The sequence below is a fragment of the Falco peregrinus genome, chromosome 4 (assembly GCF_023634155.1).
Source record: "Falco peregrinus isolate bFalPer1 chromosome 4, bFalPer1.pri, whole genome shotgun sequence".
In the NCBI taxonomy this organism is placed as follows: domain Eukaryota; kingdom Metazoa; phylum Chordata; class Aves; order Falconiformes; family Falconidae; genus Falco; species Falco peregrinus.
This window is the reverse complement of record NC_073724.1, coordinates 56,564,502-56,588,446: the sequence shown is the minus strand read 5'-3', so window position 1 is coordinate 56,588,446 and position 23,945 is coordinate 56,564,502. Positions and strand designations below refer to the sequence as shown.

Below are 23,945 nucleotides of genomic sequence, written 5' to 3'. Positions count from 1 at the left end.
CACTTGTTTCAGGAGGCTTTTTCTTTTCTGGCTCAGCAAACAAAAGGAGGTTCTCACTCAAATACTTTTCCTAATTTCCGGATAATTAATATATAATTACTAACATAGATGGACAGCTTGGCTTGCTCTTTTCCTCAGCAGATACTACCTTACATCTGTTAGGAAGTATATTCAGGTGTCTCATTTCTCCAATATTTTTCTGGTCTTTGTCATAGCAAGTGTTCCATTTGTTTTTTCCTTTCATTTGGTACTTTCATTTGAAATTAGGACAAATTTTCTCAAGGGATTAAAAAGCCAAATACAAATCTGACTTTTTTACTATTGTCCTTTCAGTTCCTCCCAGAAGTATCTGACAGCTTCAGCTGAGCTTGTGGAGCTAGATGTGTTTGCTTTGAGTGCTCCTATTTGCTGTTCATGTGCCTGGTTTGTCAATGCACATGAACATATGTTTGCATGTACAGAGGACTGAAAGGAGGGAGGAGGAGCCCGTGTGCTGGAGTGTATGGCACTGCAGTCCCAACCTCTGGCACTTGTGCCAGGGCGTGAGGATGTGCAGGCTGGTGTTCAGTAGCAGTCCTGCTTTTGGGAAAGGTGATGGTCTGTTACTTACCCCTTTCATGCTCTGCTAGTGATTCATTTTCCAGTTAATGATTTTTTATTTATCTTCATTCAGTCAGTTGTTGCGAGTCAGCATGCAGACAGTCAGTACCCAGCCTGTATTTGTGGCCGTTTGGTCGAGCCCACAGCAGTAACCGTGTCTTGGGTTCAAACCTGTGATCATCTCATGACTGTTACTGGGGGTATGAACTCTGACCGAATGTGTATCAGAGGGATATGTTCTACAGTGGCTTTCTATTTATTGCTGGTACTCTTCCTAATGCAGCTCAAGATGTGGTCGGCTGCCTTTGCCACTGGGGCAAACCTGCTGGATCAGGTCCAACCTGTTGTCCACCAGGAGCCCCATGTCTTTTTCTGCAGAGTGCCTTTCTAGACAGTCAGCCTCCAGCAGGTGCTGGAGCATGAAGTTATTCCTCCTGACATGCAGGACCGGGCATTGCTCTTGTTTGAACTTCATGAGATTCCTGTTGGCCCATTTCTCCAGCCTGTTGAGGTTCCTCTGAATTGACAGCATGCCTGTCTGGTCTATCAACTGCTCCTTCTGGTTTTGTTATTGTAGCTTGACTTTTGTATCAGTAGTTTGACTCGCTACTGATCTCTTCAAAGTGGTTTTTGGTTTGAAATTGCCTGCTGGCTTTTTGTGAAATGGTGTTTTTCTCCCCCTAATTTATTTCTGAAGTGTTTTCAGTTCTGACATAAGAATGCTGAGAGATAAGACTGTATTGGTGTGACTCTTACAGGGGCATTTGCCATTTGCTGTAGTGGGAAGTACGGAAGAGGTGAAAATTGGAAACAAAATGGTGAGAGCTCGTCAGTACCCGTGGGGTATTGTACAAGGTAAATGAATTCTCACAGGTACTTTTATGAGATTGTCGTTGTTGAAGTATAAAATTCCCCAATACTAAAAGGGGCTGGTGTTATCCACTGATACCATATTGATTGTATTTTGGATCAACAGTTTAAGGAGTTTAGCAATTAGTACTTGAGGCATGCACTAACTGGTATTTCATCAGCACTGATGCCTCCCTGGATTCGAGCTATGAGATGGTGTGTGTAATTATTTGGGTAGGTTAGTATGGTGGCAGTACCTCTAGCGCTACCAATTTCAAGGTTTTGTGGTTGTCAGTAAAGAAGAGGGAAAAAAAAGGAGAAATTTATCATTGTTCAACTCAAACAGGAAATCAGGACATGTTGGAACATGTTTGCCAGTACTTACAGTTAGTGCTTCAATGTGTGTATTAGAAATTATAAGGAAATATAAGAGGTATAATAAACAATGAGATACCTTTTCCTGGAAGTATAATTAGTATATAAAATAAATTAATCTCAGTGCTGTTTAAAATATATTTTGACAATTTTGCTATTTGTGCGTAATAATAAAATCTTCCTCCTTTAACTGATTAGTGGAAAATGAGAACCATTGTGACTTTGTAAAGCTTCGTGAGATGCTTATTTGCACAAATATGGAAGACTTAAGGGAGCAGACTCATGCACGCCATTATGAGTTGTACAGACGCTGCAGACTGGAAGAGATGGGCTTCAGAGACGTTGGCCCTGAGAACAAACCAGTCAGGTAAAGAACTGAATGTACAGCACTTACTTTCAGCATCCATTCACTTCTCATTTGACTGTATCAGCCCAATACAGAGCAGAGTTCACACACAGAATAGGTTTTCTAAGGGGGAAAGAATTTTTTATTATTTTTTTTTTAAATCAGAGTAAGTATGTAGCTGTTCATTCAATTATCTTCATAAAGAAGCATATGGGATTATATGAGCATTGCTTTTAAAAGCATACAAGCTAGTTGCACTTCTGAAATTTTTCTCTTTTAGAATAAAGCTGGGGATTTTAATTTTTGTCATGGAGAATGTCAGTTTTCTTCAGGTATATGCGCTTTATGTAGTTTGAATTATTTTCGTTGTGTATTAGCATGCTGTTTTACTTTCTGTCTGGTTCTGAACAATGGTTTGGTTGGACTCAAAAGTTCAGAAGGAACTAAAGCAAAAACTTACAAAATCATCGGTTACACTTCGCTTCTCACATTATCTGTCATAATAACAAAAGTCTAGCCTTTTCAAGTCAAGAAATCTCTTGCTAGACTGTAGGAAGTTAATACACAATTCCAAAGGAAAGTTAAGCAGAGGGTTAGAAACGCTTTGTTGTTTCATGTAGTAAAGCTATTTTCTGCAAGAGATATTTACAATTTCTGTATCCACTTTGTTTAATCTTTTATTTCCAATTCTGTCATCTCCCTCTCTGTATTCCAACTTCCTTTGGTGGTTTTATGCATGGGACTGTATTTTGTAAGTCATTACAATCCTGATGGGGAAGAACTGATGCTTCAGGATATTCAAGTCATCATGGTTTAGCAAAGTGCTATTATTGCATAGTCACGGTGGGAAACACTGTCTTAAACCAGACAAGAAAACAAAATAAGACTTTGCATTAAAAACAATTTCTAGTGCTTTGAACCAACTGGTTTGTTTACTTTGTGTTTTACTTAGTGTTCAGACTGTCTTTACCCATTCTATTCTGGTGAAAATAAATTACTTCTCTTCAATAGTTGCTTTTAGTGGCTTAAATTCTGTTCTTTCACTTGTACTTTGCACCGAGGTTCTAAGGCAGTTGCAGTTACTGTAACTCGTAGGGTGTTGATGGAGCAGCATTACTTTGACTAAGTCTAATTTATATATTGTTCATACAATAGTAATTAAATAAGATTCATGTTGCCAGGGGAAGATGCTGGATGTGGGCACTTCTTTCTGAAGCCTTAATGTCAAGGCACATTTAAAGATCTGTTCATTTAGATGATCTCGAGCTGACCATGAACCACAGTGGTCTCTTGACATTTCTCTTGACTTAACGAGAAAGGAATGAATCCTTTTCATAAGCAGAGAACCAAAGGTGAATGATGTTTAAAACCAACTGAAGCTGATGATAGATTTTTCACTACATTTAGGTTTAAGTTTAAGAGCATGTACTAACAGCTCATACCTTGTTATTTTTGTCCACGGAGAGCTAATTTTAGAGATTGTTCATGGCAGTATTGACTGCAAAACTTCTGGCTTTTCTGAACTTGAATTGCACGGTGTACAGCCATCTCAAGATAGGAGTTAAATTCTGAAAATGATTATTCACAGAAATGTTGTCTTCCACAGATGCAAGAATTGTCTTTGTAAAACCCCTAAAACAGTTTGTTTTTTACTAATGGTATAAAGTGGCAGGTTTGTATCAGAATGTTACAGTATTTTATGCTTCAGAAGTTGGTTTAGAAATTCATGGAGATACAGAAGTGCTAAGTCCCCCCTGGTGTATACTTTTTATGTATGGTCCATTAAATGTCAGTTTATTGAGAGCTTTCTGACAAGCCAATACATGTAATCATTAGTTTTGGTAAATTGAATCTATTGAAAACGTCATTGTTTTAGAAGGATGAGAATAGGTATTTCATAAGAATCTAGAAAAATTAACTTTTTCCCAGATTTACTGTGACAGGAAGGGAAAAGTGGGACTGTATCTAGGATGTATGCTTGACCTTTAGTTATATGGCATGGTGAACGACATTGAGGTCTGAAAGAGAAGGCATTTGGTCTTTAGGGAGAGGTGTTTTATGATACCATAAAAAGAGAATTTAGAGGTTCTGTATGTAGTGTAATTAGCAGACTAATGTAGCCTTACTTAATTAAAAAAGCGCCTTAGCTTAATGAATCTACTGAGGAAAACAGTAAAAAATGTCATCCTCAGCTGTGTGATAGGAAACGTCTCTTTCCATAGAGGAAGTTCAGTGTTTCCCATTTTGCTGACTTGTAGATTTAAGTATCTTTCAGAATAGGGACTATCTTGTTGTTCTAGGCAAAAATGTGTTATTAAATTGTCATCCTCTTTATCCTTAAAGATGTTTATAGTTTATGCATATGGATTCTACGAGCTGTAGTTTTAAAGTACAGTTAATATTGCATAGCAGTATATGACTGATGATTAAAATTTTATGTTACTTGTGTAAATAATGATCAAAAAAATCCACGTGACTACTCACAATAAGTAAAGAGCATTTAGGAAGTACAGAGGGATGCTAATTATATAGTTAAAAGGTGTAAGGACATAGACAGGACTTTGGGTATTACAGTCACTGAGAGAATGGAATATAAAATCATCCATAGGAATTTAGCTATTAATTCTAATGTTTTCAGGACACCTGGTTTATACTGGCATTTTATCAAACCATTATTTATTTAAATTGAATAACAGTAATGAGATAACTTTAATCAATAATTTGGCATTTACTTAATCTCATTCATATACCTTGCAAAAACAACACACAAAACTTTTTTATCAAAAAAAGAGTTCAGTCTTGTAGAGGGGTATAATTCCGAAAGGTCATGAGAATTAGAGTCACATATGTACCATATCAGATTAAAATATAAAATGTGGTAAACCACTTTAAAAATGAAGAATCCACCATATGATGCTTCAGGGAATAAATGGGATTCCATCTAAGGCTAAAATTAGTCATATAGGTATAACCTGGTTTCCAAGCCATGAAAAGCAGCCAATCAGGAATGGGCTTGGAAAGCCTGTTACAGTAAAATTTATGTAATTAAGTTAATGGACAGAAGAGTATTCCGGGGGATGGCTTATGCGTTTTATACTGTATCTGTTGGATGTAAAATCCAGGAAGCGCTTTATTATAATTTTTTGCTTTCTTATAATTTTCTAATACTTAAAACTGGGATTTGCATTTCTTTGTTGCTGAAAAGTAAAGATAAACATTTTTTTGGTGTGGATGGTCTAGTCCTGCCTTTTTGGTGGTCCAGTTATGTCCATTAGGAACATGAATTCCTAGTTTCAGGTCAGTCTTGGCAAGAAATAATTGCTGAGATGTCCTGAATGGAAAAATTTGGGATACTTGAAAACAGAATCTAGACATGAAGAGTGCTTCCAACCAAGCAAACTTCCAAATACATACACATCTAGTAAGCTTAGATGTTTGCAAGTGAGGAGAGGGTTGCTACTGTTAACTGTTTGGAAGCTGGATGTTTTGTAAGCCCATTTTCCAATCTAAGCTATGTTGTTGCTTAAGGGGATATTCTTGTTTTGAAAGAAGAGAACTAACAGGCAAGGGTCTGCTGAAAAAAGCCAAAGATTGGTGTTGTATGTTTGCATATTTGCATTCTCAGTTGTTAATAATTCTCTTGTTTAGTTGTTTTTCTGTGCTCATAATTACAATTTGTTCTTCATCATAATTGCAGTTAAACATAAATATAACATGAATGTCTCAGTTTCTCAGCTATGCAAGCAATCGTATATTCCAGGCTTTATTCCTCCCTGAAATTGGGATAGTCAGACCTCGCAGGTCTTGAACAAAAGCATGTTTATTTTTTGGTCTATGTTGAGGATGACAGCAGAAAACCAGGAAGGATTCAGTAATGTGAATAAATCTACAAGTAGAGGAAGATTGATAGGACTCTAGTTGTCCTTTCTAAGAAAGGAAACCTAGTATCTGAAAGGCTATTAACTTTTTCTTTAAGAAGTCACTTGGGAATGGAGTTCATCTGACCAAGTGCAGATCTTGGCCTTTGAGCTAAGTATTTTAACCTCCTTATTGTAAGACTAGACTGCATCCAAAATACCTGTTCTTCATGCCTCCTCTGGGAAAATGGCTATTATTTGGATCTATCATAACCTTAGTGTTGCTTAATATCAACTTAGGTAGTTCACAGAGTTAAGCGACCATGCTAAAAATACCTGCCACTAGTTAAATTATAATTTTTTTTGTTTTTCTGATATAATTTAATAGATTAATGTTCTGCAAGAAGTTACAAGTGTAGTTTTTGAGTTTAAAAGCTTTTTAAAATTTAAATGAAAAAACTGTAAAGTGCTGTAAAAATATCTGTGTTGTTCAAAGCCCACAAACATTGTGTTCCACTGAGAGTTGAATTCATTTCAGTATTTGTGAACGTAACATGTTTGATTTGCATCTTTATATTTAGGCTTCCTTGTTCTAATACTTATGCGGATAGAAAAACTGTATGTCACAGCTATGCTTCTGTAGAAAGGTAGGTGATAGTGCTGTTATGAGGATGGATTAGTAAGGTGTAGACTTTCTTCACAATCCCTTCCCTTCCTCCAAAACCTCAATAAGAATACATTCTTTAAAATAATTATCTTTAACATCTTAATTTTGCAAGTGGTTTTGTACAGAGTATAAAATTCTAGAGGTCCAACCCAGAAGACTGAGAGAGTCTGTGAATTTGATTTTCATAATGTGCTGTATGGGAAACGGAAAAGTGGTTTACAGTGAGCAGTGGATGCAGTAATGTTGAGAGGATTGGCTTAAGATCTGGATCTATTTTCCGCTCCTCCTCAAACCTCCTGAAACCAAAGACTGTTTGGATCATTATGTTGCTGATATGCCAGACACAGAAGAGGAAAGTTTGTTTTAATTTTGTCTTTGTGATTTCCAGAACAATTCCGTCCAGGGGGAAGGGGATTTAAAAAATACAGTTTTATTTTTCCTCTTCCTTATACGTGTAATTTGATTACTTAGTAAATCCAGTGCCTTCAAATTTAATCTTTTACTAATTTCAATAAAAAATTACTTGTACCTGATAAATTAGCTTAGGTTGAGTCTAAAGATGTCCCATAATGAAATGAAGGTGTGATTGCAGCATGTTAGCTTAGTCTAGCACTTCCTCTGGCGGATTTATTGCACCCAAAGGCAGCATGTTAGCTAGCAGAACTGACACAGGGCCGAAAAGTGTGTATAGTGAGATTGCTAGCACTTGAAAAACCTGTGCTGTAGCTTTATTGTTATTACATAGGCTGTCTAAACTTAAAGATAGTGTGAATTATTATACCTGTGTGAAAACAGTGCCCTCATTTCACATCGTAGGTACAATTTCAGGACAACCAAATTACTTCACAGCTGGTAAAAAAAATCCTAAACCCAAAAAGGTTGTGCTCTGAATTTGTTTTGTTGGAATGTATTGCTCAAATAAGGTAGAATAGGAAAAGTGCTCTGACCTTGAGGTCTTACAAATGTTAAGTCTGCATGTGCAATTTCAAGATGATTTTTCTCTTGCTCTTTAGATTGTATTTTGAATACAAATAAGAAACATTAGGATTGGGAAACTGCCCAGTCATCATAAATTTAAATACAGAAGAGAGCTGGTTAAGCTCACTCACTGTTGCTCTAAGTAATTAATTTTTTATGGGTTTTTTTGTAAGCCTTTCAATTTATAAATGGTTTTAATAGAAACAGTAAAAGACGAGACTTAAAAACTGGTACATGTGTATTAAAAATATAAAGCAAGTTTAAATTTTTGATATACATATGTATTTATTTTACACCAGAGCGGAAGGCATGAGGTACGGGGCAGAGGGCAGTAGTAACTAACTCATGGTAGCTGAAAAGAGCTGACTAGTCGGCACTCAGGAAGCGTCAGAAGAGATGAATGATGTGAAAGAATAGCCCCAGAACAGAGCTAGAACATCCATGTTTTGATTCATTCATAATCCCTGTGTCCTACAAGACACTGGACAGATCGTTTTCTTTTTGTAATAAACCATTGGCACAGCTCTGATCCACCAATTTTGCCTCTCTGGAATCTTGTGACTTAGAGAAATTTGTGGCAAATGTTTTATTGGAAGAAGTTGTGTCATTAAGCAGGTATGTTTTTCAAAGTTAGTGTGCTCTTTGGTGTATGAGATACATCTGTGTGCAAGCTCCATTCCATTTTCCCTGAAAAGCAGAACTTTTTCTGCCAGCACTGTGGTGATAGCAGTGGTAGTATAGACCATGAAAATGTCAAACCTTTAGTAGTATATGAATAAATTACCAGCATCTTTTAATTTGCTATGCTATGCTTTGACACAAAAGTAGTTTCTCAATTTCAAGTACCTCTTGTTTGGAGGAAAAATTTGTGTTGTGTACTGAAAAGTCTAGTAGAGTAACTTTTTTTTTTTAAATAAAGGGAAGGGAAGCATATATTTAAAAAGAGATGTTTTAATTACTGTTTTTTTCAGTTGCAAGATATTTGCTCAATTATCTGAACTAATTTACACCTCCTGTATAATTCCAAATATGTGTGGTATATAGGGAGTGTATTAGCTTCTGGGAGAGAGGAATCATGAAAAAACAAGCAGTCTTGAGGTGTTGGCCAATCCATGTTGGAAAGTCACCCTATCTTTTGGATGTTGAACTACTTAGAAAATTGTATTTATTCTATATTAATGTAACTCTGCCATATTTAAATTTTGACATTAAGTAAAGAGAGTGCTATATATTTTGATGGTCCTGTTATTTTGCTTCCTTTTCATACAGGAATAATCAGTTTGTTAGTTGTATTCATGCTCCAGATGCATTGTTTTGGTAATGTCCTCTTTTAATACTGAGGTTTCACAATGCAGAAATTTTGGCGGATTTTTCTGCAATTTTGGTGTTTTATTAGGAAGTAAATAGAAAGGTTATATATGTTGGATACAGAGAGCTATAACTCAAGTCTTTTAGAACATGAGATTTCTAAAGTGCTGTATTTACTTTGAACTGTAAACTGCCCAGAAACTCTTAGCATAAATAATTTTACTCAGGTTTGTTAAATAAAAATGTAGAAAGGTAAGATGCTTGCTTCTGTTTTCGTTTGTTTATGAATTTTTATGTGACGACCTGTAGAAATTAATACTTCAGATGAATATTAATTTTTCAAATAATATTCCAGATTGTTGGTTTTCCACCTTGAATAAAGCAGTGTACTGGAGACTTGCTTACATTTTTGGACTTCAGTCTACAGGAAACCTATGAGGCAAAGAGGCATGAGTTCTACCTTGAACTGCAAAGAAAAGAGGAGGAGATGAGACATCAGTTTGTGCAGAGAGTGAAGGAGAAAGAAGCAATGTTGAAAGAAGCAGAGCAACAGGTAGGCATGCCTGTCTGTCTTGAGTTTGCTGAGATTTGGAACAGTTAAGCTCTTACTAAAATCACAACTAGTTAATATTTATCATTTCCTAATATTTTGAGGGCAGTAATGCTTAAATTCAAAAGCAGATTGATTACACAGGTTGATTGGATTAGCAGATTGTTCAGTGACAAGCAAAAAAGAGAATGTGTCTTATGAGGAGCGGCTGAGGGAACTGGGGTTGTTTAGCCTGGAGAAAAGGAGGCTCAGGGAGACCTTATCACTCCCTACAACTGCCTGAAAGGAGGTTGTAGCGAGATGGGGGTCGATCTCTTCTCCCAAGTAATAGGCAATAAGATGAGAGGAAATGGCCTCCGGTTGCGTCAGAGGAGGTTTAGGTTGGATATTAGGAAAAAATTCTTCACTATCAAGCATTGGAACAGGCTGCTCAGGGAGGTGGTGAAGTCACCATCCCTGGAGGTATTCAAGAAGTGTAGGTGTGGTGCTTAGGGACATGCTTTAGTGTTGGACTTGGCAGTGTTGTGCTTGTAGCTGGATTCAATGATCGCAAGGTTCTTTTCCAACCTAAATAATGCTATGATTCTATAAATGGCAGTCTTTTTTGGGAAAGAGGGACCTTATGGTCTAAAGGCTTTGGTGGATTGCTGGGACAAGTCAATAGAGTAGGAGGTGGTATGGTGAAGTAAGAGTGGTGAATGCAGTGGTTGCAGTTTTCTTTGTCTTCTCTAGCAGAAGTTTCTTCTGAGAAACATTGGTGTGCCATGGCAGTACAGTAGGTGCTTTTCATGCATAGGTTGCTCTGTAAAAACCAGGATTTCAGGAAAAAAATTCCATGGGTTGTTTTTCAGCTCAAGAGTGTGGCATGTATGTTTGTATGACCTCCAGGTTCAAGTTGTTAAATATAAGCTCAACTCTCATGTTAAGAGGTTTGAAAGTGTGTGCGCGTGTGGGGTGTTGGTTTTGTTTTGTTTTTAAAATCTTACCTATTCCCAGCTGCCTTAAGAATATTTGGAAATGTGGAACATTTCTTGAATATGTTGGTGAAGATTTTGTCCTGTCAAGCTGAACTGGCAAAACAGGATTTTCTTGTCTGCTTTCTGCCAGACTTTACCATGGTCGTGCCTATTTATATTAAAACACCAGTTTAATTGCAAACCTGTGTATATCTATTATTCTTCTCTGTACTTCAGTCTCCCAGCAAAGATGTAGCAGTTTTTGCAAAGTGTTCAGATGCATATTTTAAATAAGAAGGTGGCCTAATACTTTGTTTTCTAAATCTGTTAAGTCTCCCATGCTACCTGTGGATAAAAAAAATATCAGGCTCAATCCTCCTCAATATATGAGGCTATCCACTTGGAAGAATACTTGGGCATGTCCACCCAAGTAGGTTCTTCAGCTAGGTCTTGCGCAGTATCTGTGGTACCCTTTGATGTATTGCTTCCGTGGTTTATACCAGGTGGTTTGTCAGCTCTGCATATTGCAATTGAATTATGGATGTTAGTTTCCCCAGTTCCTGAGCTGGGAAAGTGATCGTGCAGTCACTCCTGAAAAACATTTGTCATATACTCTTGCTGCTCATTCTGCAAGCAGCGTGTACGTGTATTTGGAAACTAAAGAAAAATGGAAGTTTCCATTGTACTTAAGATTGCTTTTCATATCCTTCACCTAGAGGAAACTTGTAGGTGCAATGGTAGTGCTCATTATCGCTCCTGAGCCATAGAGTCGCTTCGGACCTTACTGTTTCTACCCTGAATGTTTTTATTGGTATACCTGTTTTGGAATGCCACCTGGTTAACTGTTGCAATGAAATAAATAAATGAACAGCATACATACAACTATACACACACATATATTTATAAAATCTGTCAGCTCTACTGTGTAGAACAGGCATACTGTTATATTTATAATCTTAGTTATTTCTTAGTTCCTTTTTTGCAAAAGATGGAAATAAATTTCTCTGATTTCTATATGTGCTCAGGTTGAGTTACACCCATGCAGATAGGTACAGAAGCAGGATTCTAGGAGAGTTTGTGTGTGGGGAGATGGGAGGTGAGGGAGGGTGGAGTGAAGGGCTTTTTGGTTATCACGCACAACTTCGCAGTAGTTTTAAAACTGGTCAAAATGCATCTGGAGAGTAAAATCCATTATTATGTCAAAAGAACAATCGAAGAACAATTACTGCAGAAAAGCAGTTAATTTCCTGCAGCTCACAAGTAACACCCCCAACCAGATTCACTGTGTGTGTACATATTAATATGTAAATGTAATTAATATAAATATAAATATATATATATATGAAAATACATACCTGTATGAGTCCTTGCTCACTTGGTCTTAGGGAAGTAGATTCTACTCGACAGATCCTGTTTTAATCCTTCTGTTGTTAATTGTTTCCTCTCTAAAGGCCGCCTTATTGTTGATATAATAAAAATGTAGTAAAATCTAGTAGGAAATCTAATATTGATTTAGTGCCTTCCATGGTTTCCAGCTGTACTTTGTGTGTGGAAGCCTGGCTTCTGTGAGAACAATCTGATGTGAATTATTATTTTTCTGGATTGCTGTTTTTTAGTCTTACCAGTTTTGAGAACTATTATGTCTTACGACTTTTAACACAAGTTGAGGTAGGTTTCACTGTTTAATTGCAGAGGGGTTTTGTATTCTAATACCACCACCTTGTGTTACTAGTTGGAAATACTATTTTTTGTGTGCTTGCTTTAAACAGATACAGACTAAATTTGAACATCATATGCTAATGCATCAAGAAGCAAAACTGAATTTAGAGAAAAAGAAAAAAGTTCTAGAAGATGAAATAGCTGTGTTTATTGAGAAGAAAGCTAATGCTAAGTTACTCCAATCACAAGCATCTGTCTCTACCCCTGTTAGTTCGAAGAGAGACAAGGACCGCAAAAAGTAAGTGCTGATACTAGTCATCAGAGGCAGCAATAAAAGAATTTCTTCACATATCACTTTTATAATGCAAATTACAGTAATTTTTTAGAAAATTTACGAACATGCTCCTATTCTGTTATGTGATAAGAAGACAGAAGTGTCTAAAATACCCTCATGCTTGGATTTACTTTTATTGCAATTGCTGAATGTTCTGTGAGCATTCTTTCTTTTTTTTTCTTTCTTTTTCCGTGGAGGAACCAAAGTTTTCGACTTGAACTCCTGTGCTTTGATGTCAGAGATGAAGAAATTGTGAATGTTCACAAGCAGAGCGAGAGAGAGAGGGAGAAGTTAGAGAGGGAGAGAAATTCACCCAGGGAATTCCAGAAGTAGTATTTGATTGCAGCACTCAGGTTTTGAATGTACGATATGTTAGTTTTGTGAAGAAGTCTGACTGCTGCTGTCCCATAATACTTCTTCCTAATACAGATTTTTGAGAGGAGAGATTGATAAAATTGGCTGTAAAATTATGATGAGTGCAGAATATGACCAATAAACATTTCACTTCCTTCCCTCCCACCCACTTCTTTCTTTCTCTACTCCCAAAAGAAAAGCTCAAATAAATTGTGAAATTTTAGAAATGTATTCAGAATTATTTCCAGAACAACATGCCCAACTTCTTCTTATATAAACATTGAATTAAATGTTCATATATCAAATTAAATTAAATTTTGTTCTCCTCCAAACCCAGAAGTCAATTAACGTATTAATTTCCTTTCCTGGTAGGTTGCAATGTTACTGCAAATAACATTTTGTTCAATAATATTTTCTGCAATTGAAAGCAGATTTTTGGTACAGAAATTATTCGTAACTGCTAGATTATGAAAAACTTTAGAAACTAGATTGGTGCAAATATTTCCACAAATATCATATCATTAAGCTTTGACATTTTGGGGTTGTATGTTAGCAGCCTGCTCGTGTTTTTCCCAAAATTTATTGCATTTGAAGTAATGTTGCCGAGTTCCTTTTCTTAGACTCCTTTTTTTGGATTTACATATGAAAGTGGAATTGTTGGTAACAGAATTAATTATCTGCACTATTATGAGTAACTTCCAACTTGAGAAAATTTTTAGGTCTGTTTTCTTTCTTGTAGCTTTGTTTGTTCAGAGTATGTTATACTTCATATACTTGCTTTTGTTTTTCAGTTCCAGCTTTATGTAATACTGATGATAGAAGAAACAATATTGATAAATTCTCCTGAGGAAGCAATGACTCGTAGGGTGCTTTTGGAGGTATAGGAGTTGCAGTTTCTTACAAAGGATTTGGAAAGTACCTCTTGTTGCTGTGTGCTGCAAAAGAAGAATTTTGAAGTGTGACCTGTACCCATGTGGTGCAGCAATTTCTGTCATTGCCATCACAGACTTTCTGTTATGAGTCTGCCTTGATACGCACTTGCCTTACTACATGGCTAACTTGCTTTCATTTTTAGTGCATTGTACCAAAGAAAATGTGCCTGCCATAAACAGTTCCATTCATAATATGAATGCTGTAGTACAAAAGTATTCAGTGAATATATCTATTATAACCTTTCTAAAGAGTTATTTTCACATGGTATGATACATTAGTCTACTAAGTATTATCTAATACAACTTGACATAATTCAACCATTTACTGATTTTGCTGACAGATTTTGTTTATAGGCTTTTATGTACAAGCTCTGTCCTGAATTTCAGATATGATCTTCCTAATAAAAAGTTATTGAGATATTTTTGTGGTGCTGTACTGTTGCATGATAGTTTATTTGACATTATTAACTTAGTATGGAAAGTACCTATAACTTTTTGGCGCTTGTGACTGTGGTGTTCAGTTACAGCAGAGGCTGAACTTCACAAAAACTACTAACTACAAGAGCTTCAGGTTAAAACAAGTTTAAAATGTTTTTTCTATTTTCAGTAGCCATGATAACTAATGGGAAACTATTAAGAGGTGCAGTTCTCTGAAGTTGTTTGGTGTGACTCTAAAAACGAAATACTAACTTGACAGAAATAAAATACCTTTGTTTTGCTTAAGTGTTTCTGTTGTTCTGGTTTCTTTCTTCCCATGTTATTAAAAAAAGGAGTAAGATTTCACTTTAATCTGAATAATAGAAATGTTTTGCATCTGTTTTAGATGTCTTAAGTCATTTATTGATTGGAAAAACAGACTATTTGTGCATACTGTGCCAGAAAGGCAATATGACTTGTGATATACTTGTTGTGTACCACTGTACTTACAGTATCATAGAATATCTCAAGTGGGAAGGGACTGGTAAGGATCATCGAGTCCAGCTCCCTGTTCCTCACAGGACTACCTAAAATCAAATTATATGGCCAAGATCATTGTCCAGACGCTGCTTGAGCTCTGACAGGCTCAGTGCTGTGGCCACCGCCCTAGGGAGCCTGTTCCAGTGACCGACCTCATCTTCTATTTCACTCACTCAGTGATGCCTGTCATATAAGGTTGTTTTCCTTCAATTCTGTAGCAACAGGGAGGAATAGATGCTAAGAAACATAAATCCTTCATTGACCAGGACAGGATAGGGTCAAACTGCTAATTCAATCAGCTCCACAGGAGATGTAGCATAGGAGGGAAGGGTTGAGAGGAACCACTCATGCAGCCTGCACACTCAACCAGCATATAACTGATGCTTCTTTCAAGAGAAGACAATGGGCCAGGGCCTGGCCCTGTGATTGCTGTCTGATTGCTCCTTCCTGAGCAAAATGTAGCTTGATGAAAGACCATATTTTTTGCTTGGCTTTGTACCATTGAGTAGGCCATTTGCATCTGTTCGATGAGAAACAAGGGATACACCCTTCTTAAAGGAGGTAACAGCTAAAAAAATATAATAAATCATTATATTAAGTGAGCAGTAGATTTGGAAGTGTTATCAAGTGATTATGAGCAGAATGCAATTACAATTGTGTGATGTGTACTGTCAGTACTGTTAGTCCCGCATGGGTTATCCAGCTACTGATGTTAGCTTGTGCCAGGCTCTTCATGAGCGTTACAAAACGGCATCAAAAGCCAGCTTTAGCTGTCTATAGTGTGGCCGCTTTGCTGAGGACAAAGCCTGAGATGGTTAAGTGCTGTGTGACCTAGATAGCTCTGTGCCTGGCCAGTACTAGAGGATGTGCTGTGCTTGGACAGCTGGGAACCACGGCAGTACCACACGTGGTACTGAATGGTCAGAATGGGTTTATGTTCAGTTGTGCGTTGGCCCTGCAGGACTTGGCAGCAAAACAAAACTGGTGCAGGCACATATGCAGGTCTCAGGAACAGGTGGCATGTAAAGCGAGTTTATTTGGTTATAGCACAAAATGAGAGCACCGGTGGGTTTTTCTTTTCTTCCTGATATTTATTTAAGCAGCAGAGAGTCATCTGTAAGTATGGGAAATTCCATAGATGTTTTGTTGTACGTTCAGCTAAAGTTGAGACCAGATAAGAGCACAAGTGCACATCACAGCCTGACAGTCAAAATGCAGTTCAGAGAATTATAAAGGAACAACTAACAGCATCTCCTGAAAGTGGAGAATTAATAGTGGTAGTAAATAAAAACATAGATGCCTCATGGTAGTTCATCTTAGCTATGTGCTTTTTCATTGAACAGTTCAGAGAGGTCTATCCTGCAGATGAAATGGTTTCAGAACCATTTATTGAGGTCTCTTTATTGTTATGGTACCTTTTTCAAGTGGCTACCGCTGGATTATTTATGGCCTTTACAAGTCTAAAGCCTTTACATTTTTAGATCCTTTCCTTAGGATATGTTCTATATGTAGTTTATATATTTACGCTTAACTATGTCTTTAAAAATACTTTGCCACAAGAAAACACAGCCAAGATGCTTAAGTGGTTTTATCTTAAATCTACTGCTTATAGTATAGCATTGCCTACAGATTTGGTGTCAGAAACAGATTTATATTGTGAAATTAGGTGGGGAGTATACTGGACGTTGAAGATTAAGAATGTATGGACATTGGAAGCAAGGACAGGCGACATGGAAGGACTACAAAGATGCTGTTCGCCACTGTAGGGAGAAAATGTGTGCTGCCAAAGCTCAATTAGGACAAAAAAAGGGCTTTTTTGAATAGGTTAACAGCAAAAGGAGGATCAGAGATCACATTGGTCTGTTTCTTGATGAGGTTGGTCACCTCACAAATAGGGTTGTAGACAAAGTGGAGATGTTTAATGCCTTCTTCACCTTGTTCTTCAACACCGATGATGGTCCCAGGGGCCCCTGGAGCCCTGTGTTGAAAAAGCGTGGCTGGGGGCATGATAAACTCCTAGCCGACCCTGAACTTGTTTGAGACTTGCTGCTCCAGTTGGATGTGGGTATATCTATGGGGCCTGATAAGGTTCGTCCCAGGGTACTGAAAGAGTTGGCTGATGTTATTGCAGGACCACTCTCCATTATTTTCAATGGTCTTGGGAGTCTGGAGAGGTCCCACTTGGCTGGAAGGTGGCAAATGTTATCCCAATTTTCAAGAAAGGCAAAAAAGTCATTACAGGCCTGTCTGTCTCACTTCAGTGCCTGGTAAAATTATGGAGAAGGTTATTCTGGATGTTACTGAAAAGCACTTGAGAGACAGCGCAGTCGTTGATCACATCCAGCATGGGTTCATGAGGGCAAAGTCCTGCTTAATGAACCTGATTTCCTTTGATGATAAGGTCACCCATTTGTTGACCAAGGGAAGCCAGTACACGTGGTGTTTGGTTTTTTTTTTTTCTTAATTATTATTTTTGCAAAGGTTTTGATGCTGTCTCTCTCACAGTATCCTTATGGACAAAATATCCAGTGCGCAGCTAGACAAGTCCATAACACGTTGGGTGAGCAACTGGCTGACAGGTTGAGCTCAAAGAGTTATGGTACATGGGGTTACATCGGGCTGGCAGCCAGTCACCAGCGGGGTCCCCCAGGGCTCAGTTTTAGGGCTGGTGCTCTTTAACATTCTTATAAGTTATCTGGATGCAGAAATGTTAAGTAAATTAGCCAATGATATGAAATTAGAAGGAGCTGTGGACTGCATCTAGGGCAGAGAGACCTTAGAGGGAGATCTGGATAGGCTAGAGAGCTGGGCAATCACCAACCATACGGCGTTTAACAAGAACAAGTGCTGGAGCATTAGGTTTACAGTTGGACTCAATGATCTTAAAGGTCTTTTCCAACCTAAATTATTCTATGGTTCTCCACCTTGGATGGGGTAATCCTGGTTATACATACAAAATACAGGAAAGAGACTGGAGAGCAGGCCTCCAGAAAGACATCTGGAGGTTTGGGTTGATGGCAAGTTGGATATGGGTCAACAGTGTGCCCCAGCAGCCAAGAGGGCCAGCTGTGCTCTGGGGTGCATCAAGCACAGCATCGCTAGATTGTCGAGGGAGGGGATTGTCCCACTCTACGCAGCACTGGTGCAGCCCCAGCTCAAGCACTGCATGCAATTTTGGCGCCTCAACAGAAGGGCATCGGGCTGTTAGAGTGTGCCCAGGGGAGGGCAGCCAAGACCGTGAAGACCTTGAGGGCCAGACTTAGAAGCAGTGACTGAGGTCACTTGGTGTGTTCAGCTTGGAGAAGAGAAGGCTGAGGGGCGTCCTCATTGCAGTCTGCAACTTCCTCAAGGGGGGCAGCGGAGGGGGAGGCGGTGCTGATCTCTCTCTGGTGACCAGCCATAGGATGCGAGGAACGGAATGAAGCTGCATCCAGTCCCATCAGATTGGACATTGGGGGAAAGGTTCTTCACTGTGGCAGGTCGCTGGTGCAGGCTCCCCAGGGAAGCAGCCACGGCACTGAGCCTGTCAGAGTTTGAGGAGCATCTGGACGATGCTCTTAGTCATATGGTTTAGTTTTAGGTAGTCCTGCAAGGAGCAGGGAGTTGGACTTGATGATTCTTATGGGTCCCTTCCAACTTGAGTTATTCTGTGATTTTGTGATTTTAACTTACAGAAACATGAGCCTCTTCCATAACAGCAACATCACCTCTATATAAAAAGGAAAATAATCAAAAGAAAAATAACTAATTTTTCAAGATCTTTGTGAAGACTTGTGTAATTCACACTCAGTATATCACTGCAAAAAGTAATTCAGTGTAATCCATAGACGGGTAGATTACCTAAATGGATTTTTGTAAGGTACTGAGGCTTCTACCTTTCCTTGTTTTCTTTACTAAATATATTTGTAAAAATCCAGACCATAGCATCAAGACAGCAAAACACTGATAGCTAGGTATAGATACAGGATTTTAAATCAGAAAAAAAGGCTTCAACAGGATTTTCACTAGGGTGCGCTCAAAGAACGTGGCTTTCGCTCCTGGGGGATGGTCTGTGGCACTGAGCAACTGTGTCACTGGGCCATGAGCAAACCTCTGCAGCTGAACCTGGTTGTATCAGGGGGGTTGGAGTAGATGATCTCCAAGACGCCCCTTCCAACATCAGCGATTCTGTAATTCTGTAACTCATTTAGCCTAAGCAATTTATTTTTTTTCCCCACAGCAGGGAGTATTAACCTATTTTCTGTAGAAATAAAGCTGTGAGCGCAGGAGGCACTATAAAATGAAGTGCAATGAGAGCTCTGAGCTCATGTGGTTAATTATATCTGCTAGGGCATTAAAATGCTGAAATCAGTCTTTCTAATTTGAAAACTTAAAAATACAATTACATCTCATTCTGATCCAAAATCTTTTTAAAAGACTTCCCAGAAATGTGTGTGATAATGACATATTTTTCTTGTTGGGAAATACTATTGAGATGTGTCAGGATGGTTTCTGGGTGGTCATCTTGGGAGCTTTAAACTTTCTGAAAAAGAGTATTATGGAGCTGCACAAATGTCTTTCGGCATCAGATATTTATCTCTTTATTTTTAGGGTACCTGTACTTGCGATCCGTAAGTAACCATCTCTCTTGGCACTTTCATGTATCACAGTTTATTGGTGTAAATTTCATAAACAAGGGACCCACCAAACTAATGGTTTCAGAATTAAATTCATTATTCCAGCAGAAATTTGTCTTTCTCTGATTTTCATATCTAAGTGTGTAGAATTTCAGCGTGTTCCTATTCATATATACAAATCCATACATTTTTGTAAGTGTATATACACAGAGCGGTGTATCTCACTCCTACCTGTCTAGGTACGTGTATATGGATATGTAAATCACTCACAAGTGTTAATGTTAGCTAAGAGTGGTCCCCAGGCTGTGTGATGCCTGATCAATTCAGGAGGCTATTTTAGTGCTTGATACTTGGTCTTTCCGCCTGCCAGCAGTTTCTGTGCTCGCTTGTGCTGGGAGTAGGAAACCTTTACTACGCCATGCGTCTGTGTACGTTTGGAGGGGCTGATCCTTCCCTGAGAACAGACTGCGAGGCAAGAGCTCTTAGCACCCATAAGGTTTTACTCTTCTGTCCTCACAGGGTGGAAATGTGGAACTAGTCCTTCCTCCTCAGTGTCCTGGTTTTGTCTGGGGTAGAGTTAATTTTCTTCCTAGTAGCTGGTACAGTGCTGTGTTTTTTAGGGTTTAGGATAAGAGTAATGTTGATGACACACTGATGTTGCTGAGCAGTGCTTACGCTAAGTCAAGAACTTTTCCATTTCCCATGCTTTGCCACCGAGGAGGTGCATATGAAGCTGGGAAGGGACACAGCCAGGACAGGTGCCCTGAACTAGCCAAAGGGATATTCCATACCACAGAACATCATGCTGAGTACATAAACTGGGGGGAGCTGGCTGGGGGCCACCAATCACTGTTTGGGGACTGGCTGGGCATCAGTCAGCGGGTGGTGAAAGATTGTATTGTGTATAATTTGTCTTTCTTGTGTTTTCTTTCTCTCTTTTTGTTGTCTCCCTTTTCATTACAATTATAATAATAGTAATAATATTATTATAATTAGATTTTATTTTATTTTATTTCAGTTATCAAACTGTTCTTATCTCAGTCCATGGGTTTTACCTTTTTTTCCAGTTCTCCCCATCCCACCAGTGAGGGGGCGGTGAGAGTGGCTGGGCTGGGCTTAAACCAGGCTTAAACACTCAGGAAGACATCAACTCCTTCATCTAAATCTTAGAAAAGACAGAGACCTTAGCAGTCATCAGCTTTTTGGAGGGAAGCTAAAATAATTATCATGTTTACGAAGAGGACAAGAAGGTGCTGGTATTTGCATAGCCTTTTGGGGCTAGATTACTAGCTTCTGCTTACATGGCTTCTGCTTACAGCTGTTTTGTTGACATGGTGGTTAGTTTTGGGAATGCCAGAGATAAAGTTCCATTCTCCCTCATGCTGGCAGTGCAAAGATACTCGGTCCTTTTAGCCTTCTAGACAAACCTGATGATCCCAGTGCATTTTGGTAGAACCAGCTGAGGGATCTGACGAGGTGTGCAAGCAGCCAGAGAGATGGGACACACAGAACTCTGTCGCCACCTTTCCTCCAGTGTTCCTTAGCCTCCCATCACGCTGTTAAAGACTCGTTTGACTTGCAAGCTCGAGTGAAAAATCCCTGCTAGCTGCCATCTAGAAACACAGCAGGCCACAATGATGGATTGTGCAGAGGACACCATTGCTGTTTTGTGCCTGCGTTCACAGTGGATGAATGATATCCAAGCTTGGCCCCACAGTCAAATCCCTCTATATCCCTAATAACTTAAAACGTGCTAATGCAGAATGCAAAAAGCTATATGTGAAAAATAATTTCTTTGTCTATCCTGATGGAGTTTGAGACTGGCATGTGTTTTGTCTCCAAAGTTACAGAACTTTCTTTGCTCACATTAGCTTCTCAAGGAAAAAAAAATCTCTTAGGCAAGTTAGAGCATCTTCTGCTTCTCAATCTCCAATGTATTTATTCTCACAAAATATGTTAAGAAGTTGGAAGATACTGCTTGCACTTACAATCGGAAAACAGGACCTGCAGTGGGTAGGCCTCAGATTTTTTAAGCATAATTAGAATTTTTTTTTCTTTGCACCCACTCAATGAAAATGAGCCATGGAAGAAAATCCATCATAGCTTTTAATCTGTAGTTACAGTCACACAGGAAATCTGTGATGGACCAGGTACTTGGGCTGACATCCTCTGCTGGTACTAAGCATGGGTCTGTGCTCCCCAAACTTGTACATAGTTCTCAAACCTGCTGCAGTTTTGGTTGATCTACTTAAGGAGGAGGGTGATGCAATCTGAATTCTGACTAAAAGGAGTCAGAGAAAGGGGTAGGTTTGCATGAGACCTTTATCTCCCTAAATCCAGAATTTAAATGCCTTATGCTGTTGCTTCTAGATCCCCCAGTCCCCCAGGTTTTAGTGAGGTACTCCTGTACATGTTTAATGTCTCCAAAACCATACTGGGGCTCCTGAAGCAACGTGGTCCGTGGCGTGGACCTGAAGTGTCTGTGAGTATAACCTTACCAGTGGAGAGACTTCCCCGCTGGTAGGTAACGTATCCTGAATTGTCAGTCCATCTGGCTGACATTTTTCAGCTTTATTTAGATAGTAAAGTATGTGTTGATTCTGAAAGAAAAAAAATGAGCAAGTTTAAGTTCATGTCAGACTTTACTCATGGCTCCAGTATGGATGCAGTTTGTGCTGAACCAAGCTATGTCAACAGGAGATGAGGAAGACCTACCTCAAACATTCCTTAGCCTGGTGGGCAAGATCGTTGTCTAGAAAGGTGAGAAAGCTCATTTCAAATCCCTGCTCCAAGTCAGGCAGAGCAAGGGGCTGGGTTTAAAACTCTTCACACTCTGAAATGGTTTGTGAATGTATTTCCCATAGTTTCTTATGATGCAGGTTGCTCAGGTCGCTGAGCGACAGTGCTCTTTGCGAGGGCAGGTGTTCACGTGCGACTGCTGGGAGGCGGCGTCTGCATCGGTGAGTTTGCTTTGGGAAAATATATTTCTTATTTGGTATGAAATGAAGTTGGAAAGTACTAAAGATGGCAAGCAGCCCATCTGAAACTCTGCAGAGGAATTTACAGATGTCTGTCCTTTCAAATAAATTAACTTTTCCCTGGCGATATTCAGTCAAGTTTTAAGCAGCAAAGCTACAAAATCATCCCTGATCTTGCAACTATGCCAAATGCAAGAGAAACACAAATCGAGGTGTCCTCTGGGTGTGTGTTTCTGGTGTCGTCTTTAATCTGTTCACCTTTAATATCTGAAACCCAGTTATTGACTTCAAGTTGCTAAAGACATTCTTCCAATAAAACTTCTTGATGTAAATACTCAGAAAAAAACAGATGTGAGATCAGGCACTTCTGCTTTATAAAACACCAGATCTGTTTGCAGTAAAGACTGTTTTTGAAGAATATTACAATTGGCTTCAAAATATAATTTCTTGGAAATTAGGAGGGAAGGGTATATTGTGTTTGCTGTCAGTCTGGGTTTCTCTGGATCTTCTATTTGGCACATTTTTTGTTGATTTCTTCTCTGTTGTAAAGCCCATTTTAGTCTAGTTTATGGAGGCTGCCAGTGAGGGGTGCTAAATAACCATCCTGGAGAGCCTGCAGCTCCTGGAGCTGCCTCCTGCTGCCAGCCAAAAATTAGGTTTAAGCATAAAAACAACCCCCTAGGCAAAGGAAAGCTGTGAAAGCCCCACTTTATAAAGCCAAAATTAAAGAATCATCAGGACTTTACTCCTCAGAAGCAGCCAGGATGGAAAATCCTTGGGCAGTGTGAAGTCCATGAGGGTGCGCAAAGTGCAGGAAGGATTCAGCAGGGTGAGGTGTGAAAGGCCATGGGGCAGGGACAACGTCTTGGGCATGAGTGACCCAGGGGGCCGAGAGGAGAGTTGTCAGGGTGGGCATGGTATGGTAGCAGTGACAATCTTTACTTTCCCAGGGTGGGGAGTTCCATGCAGTGTATTGTAAAGCTTAGATGTTGAAAAGGAGACTCTTGAGATTTTTCTGTCTTGTCTTAGCTGTCCAATACATGAGATAGTCTTTTGATTTAGACCAGTTTAACAGTATGTTTTCTCACTGTGCACATTTTATTTTCTTTTAATTCTAGACGTAACAGCATATCCTTCCTCTTTCATGTTAGCCGCTTGGTCACTAAATCTTCTGGTAAAGGCTCCCAGCCTTAGAGCTGAAAATGTGCATTATATAAGTCCAAAGGAATGCCTTTTGGTAACAGACTCCGTGGCTTACATCCCAAAACATCCTTCAAAGTAAAAACTGCACAGCTGATGTCCCGCCCTGGTGTGCTGACACCGGAGCTGGAAGGCATGCCGGCTCCAGCAGGCACCACGTGGGTACTTGCTGCTCCTGGTGCGATGCTCTGGAGTGTTGTCTCGGGATGGGTTTGGAAGCAGTTCAAAGCAGAGATTCAAGGTGCAGATGTAACCAGATAGGACAACAGAAAACTCCTTTTTCATAAGAAAGAAATCCCCTCTTGGATTTCTGACATGATTTCTTGTAGGGTTGGAGGGGTGAGGTCTGGTCGTCTGGAGGAGGGTGAATAGGATGGGAGCAGTCCTGTGGCAGCAGATGGTAGGGACAGTGGAAGAAAAAACTCCTTC

General features: G+C 39.1%; 1 protein-coding gene across 2 annotated transcripts in view; it reads left to right on the top strand.

Moving 5' to 3' along the window:
• The window catches only part of SEPTIN10 (septin 10), a 30,374-nt gene extending 15,886 nt beyond the window's left edge, over positions 1–14,488 (top strand). The window contains exons 6-10 of one of the 2 annotated variants that reach the window (XM_055801822.1): positions 1,359–1,455; positions 2,023–2,191; positions 9,401–9,533; positions 12,256–12,443; positions 13,625–14,488. In XM_055801822.1, coding sequence (XP_055657797.1) covers positions 1,359–1,455; positions 2,023–2,191; positions 9,401–9,533; positions 12,256–12,443; positions 13,625–13,640 — 603 coding nt within the window. In that variant the 3' untranslated portion in view covers positions 13,641–14,488. Of the gene's footprint in view, positions 1–1,358; positions 1,456–2,022; positions 2,192–9,400; positions 9,534–12,255; positions 12,444–12,676; positions 13,562–13,624 lie in introns of those variants that run through there. The other variant, XM_055801823.1, reaches the window with a different exon arrangement.
• The last annotated feature ends 9,457 nt before the right edge of the window (positions 14,489–23,945 follow it).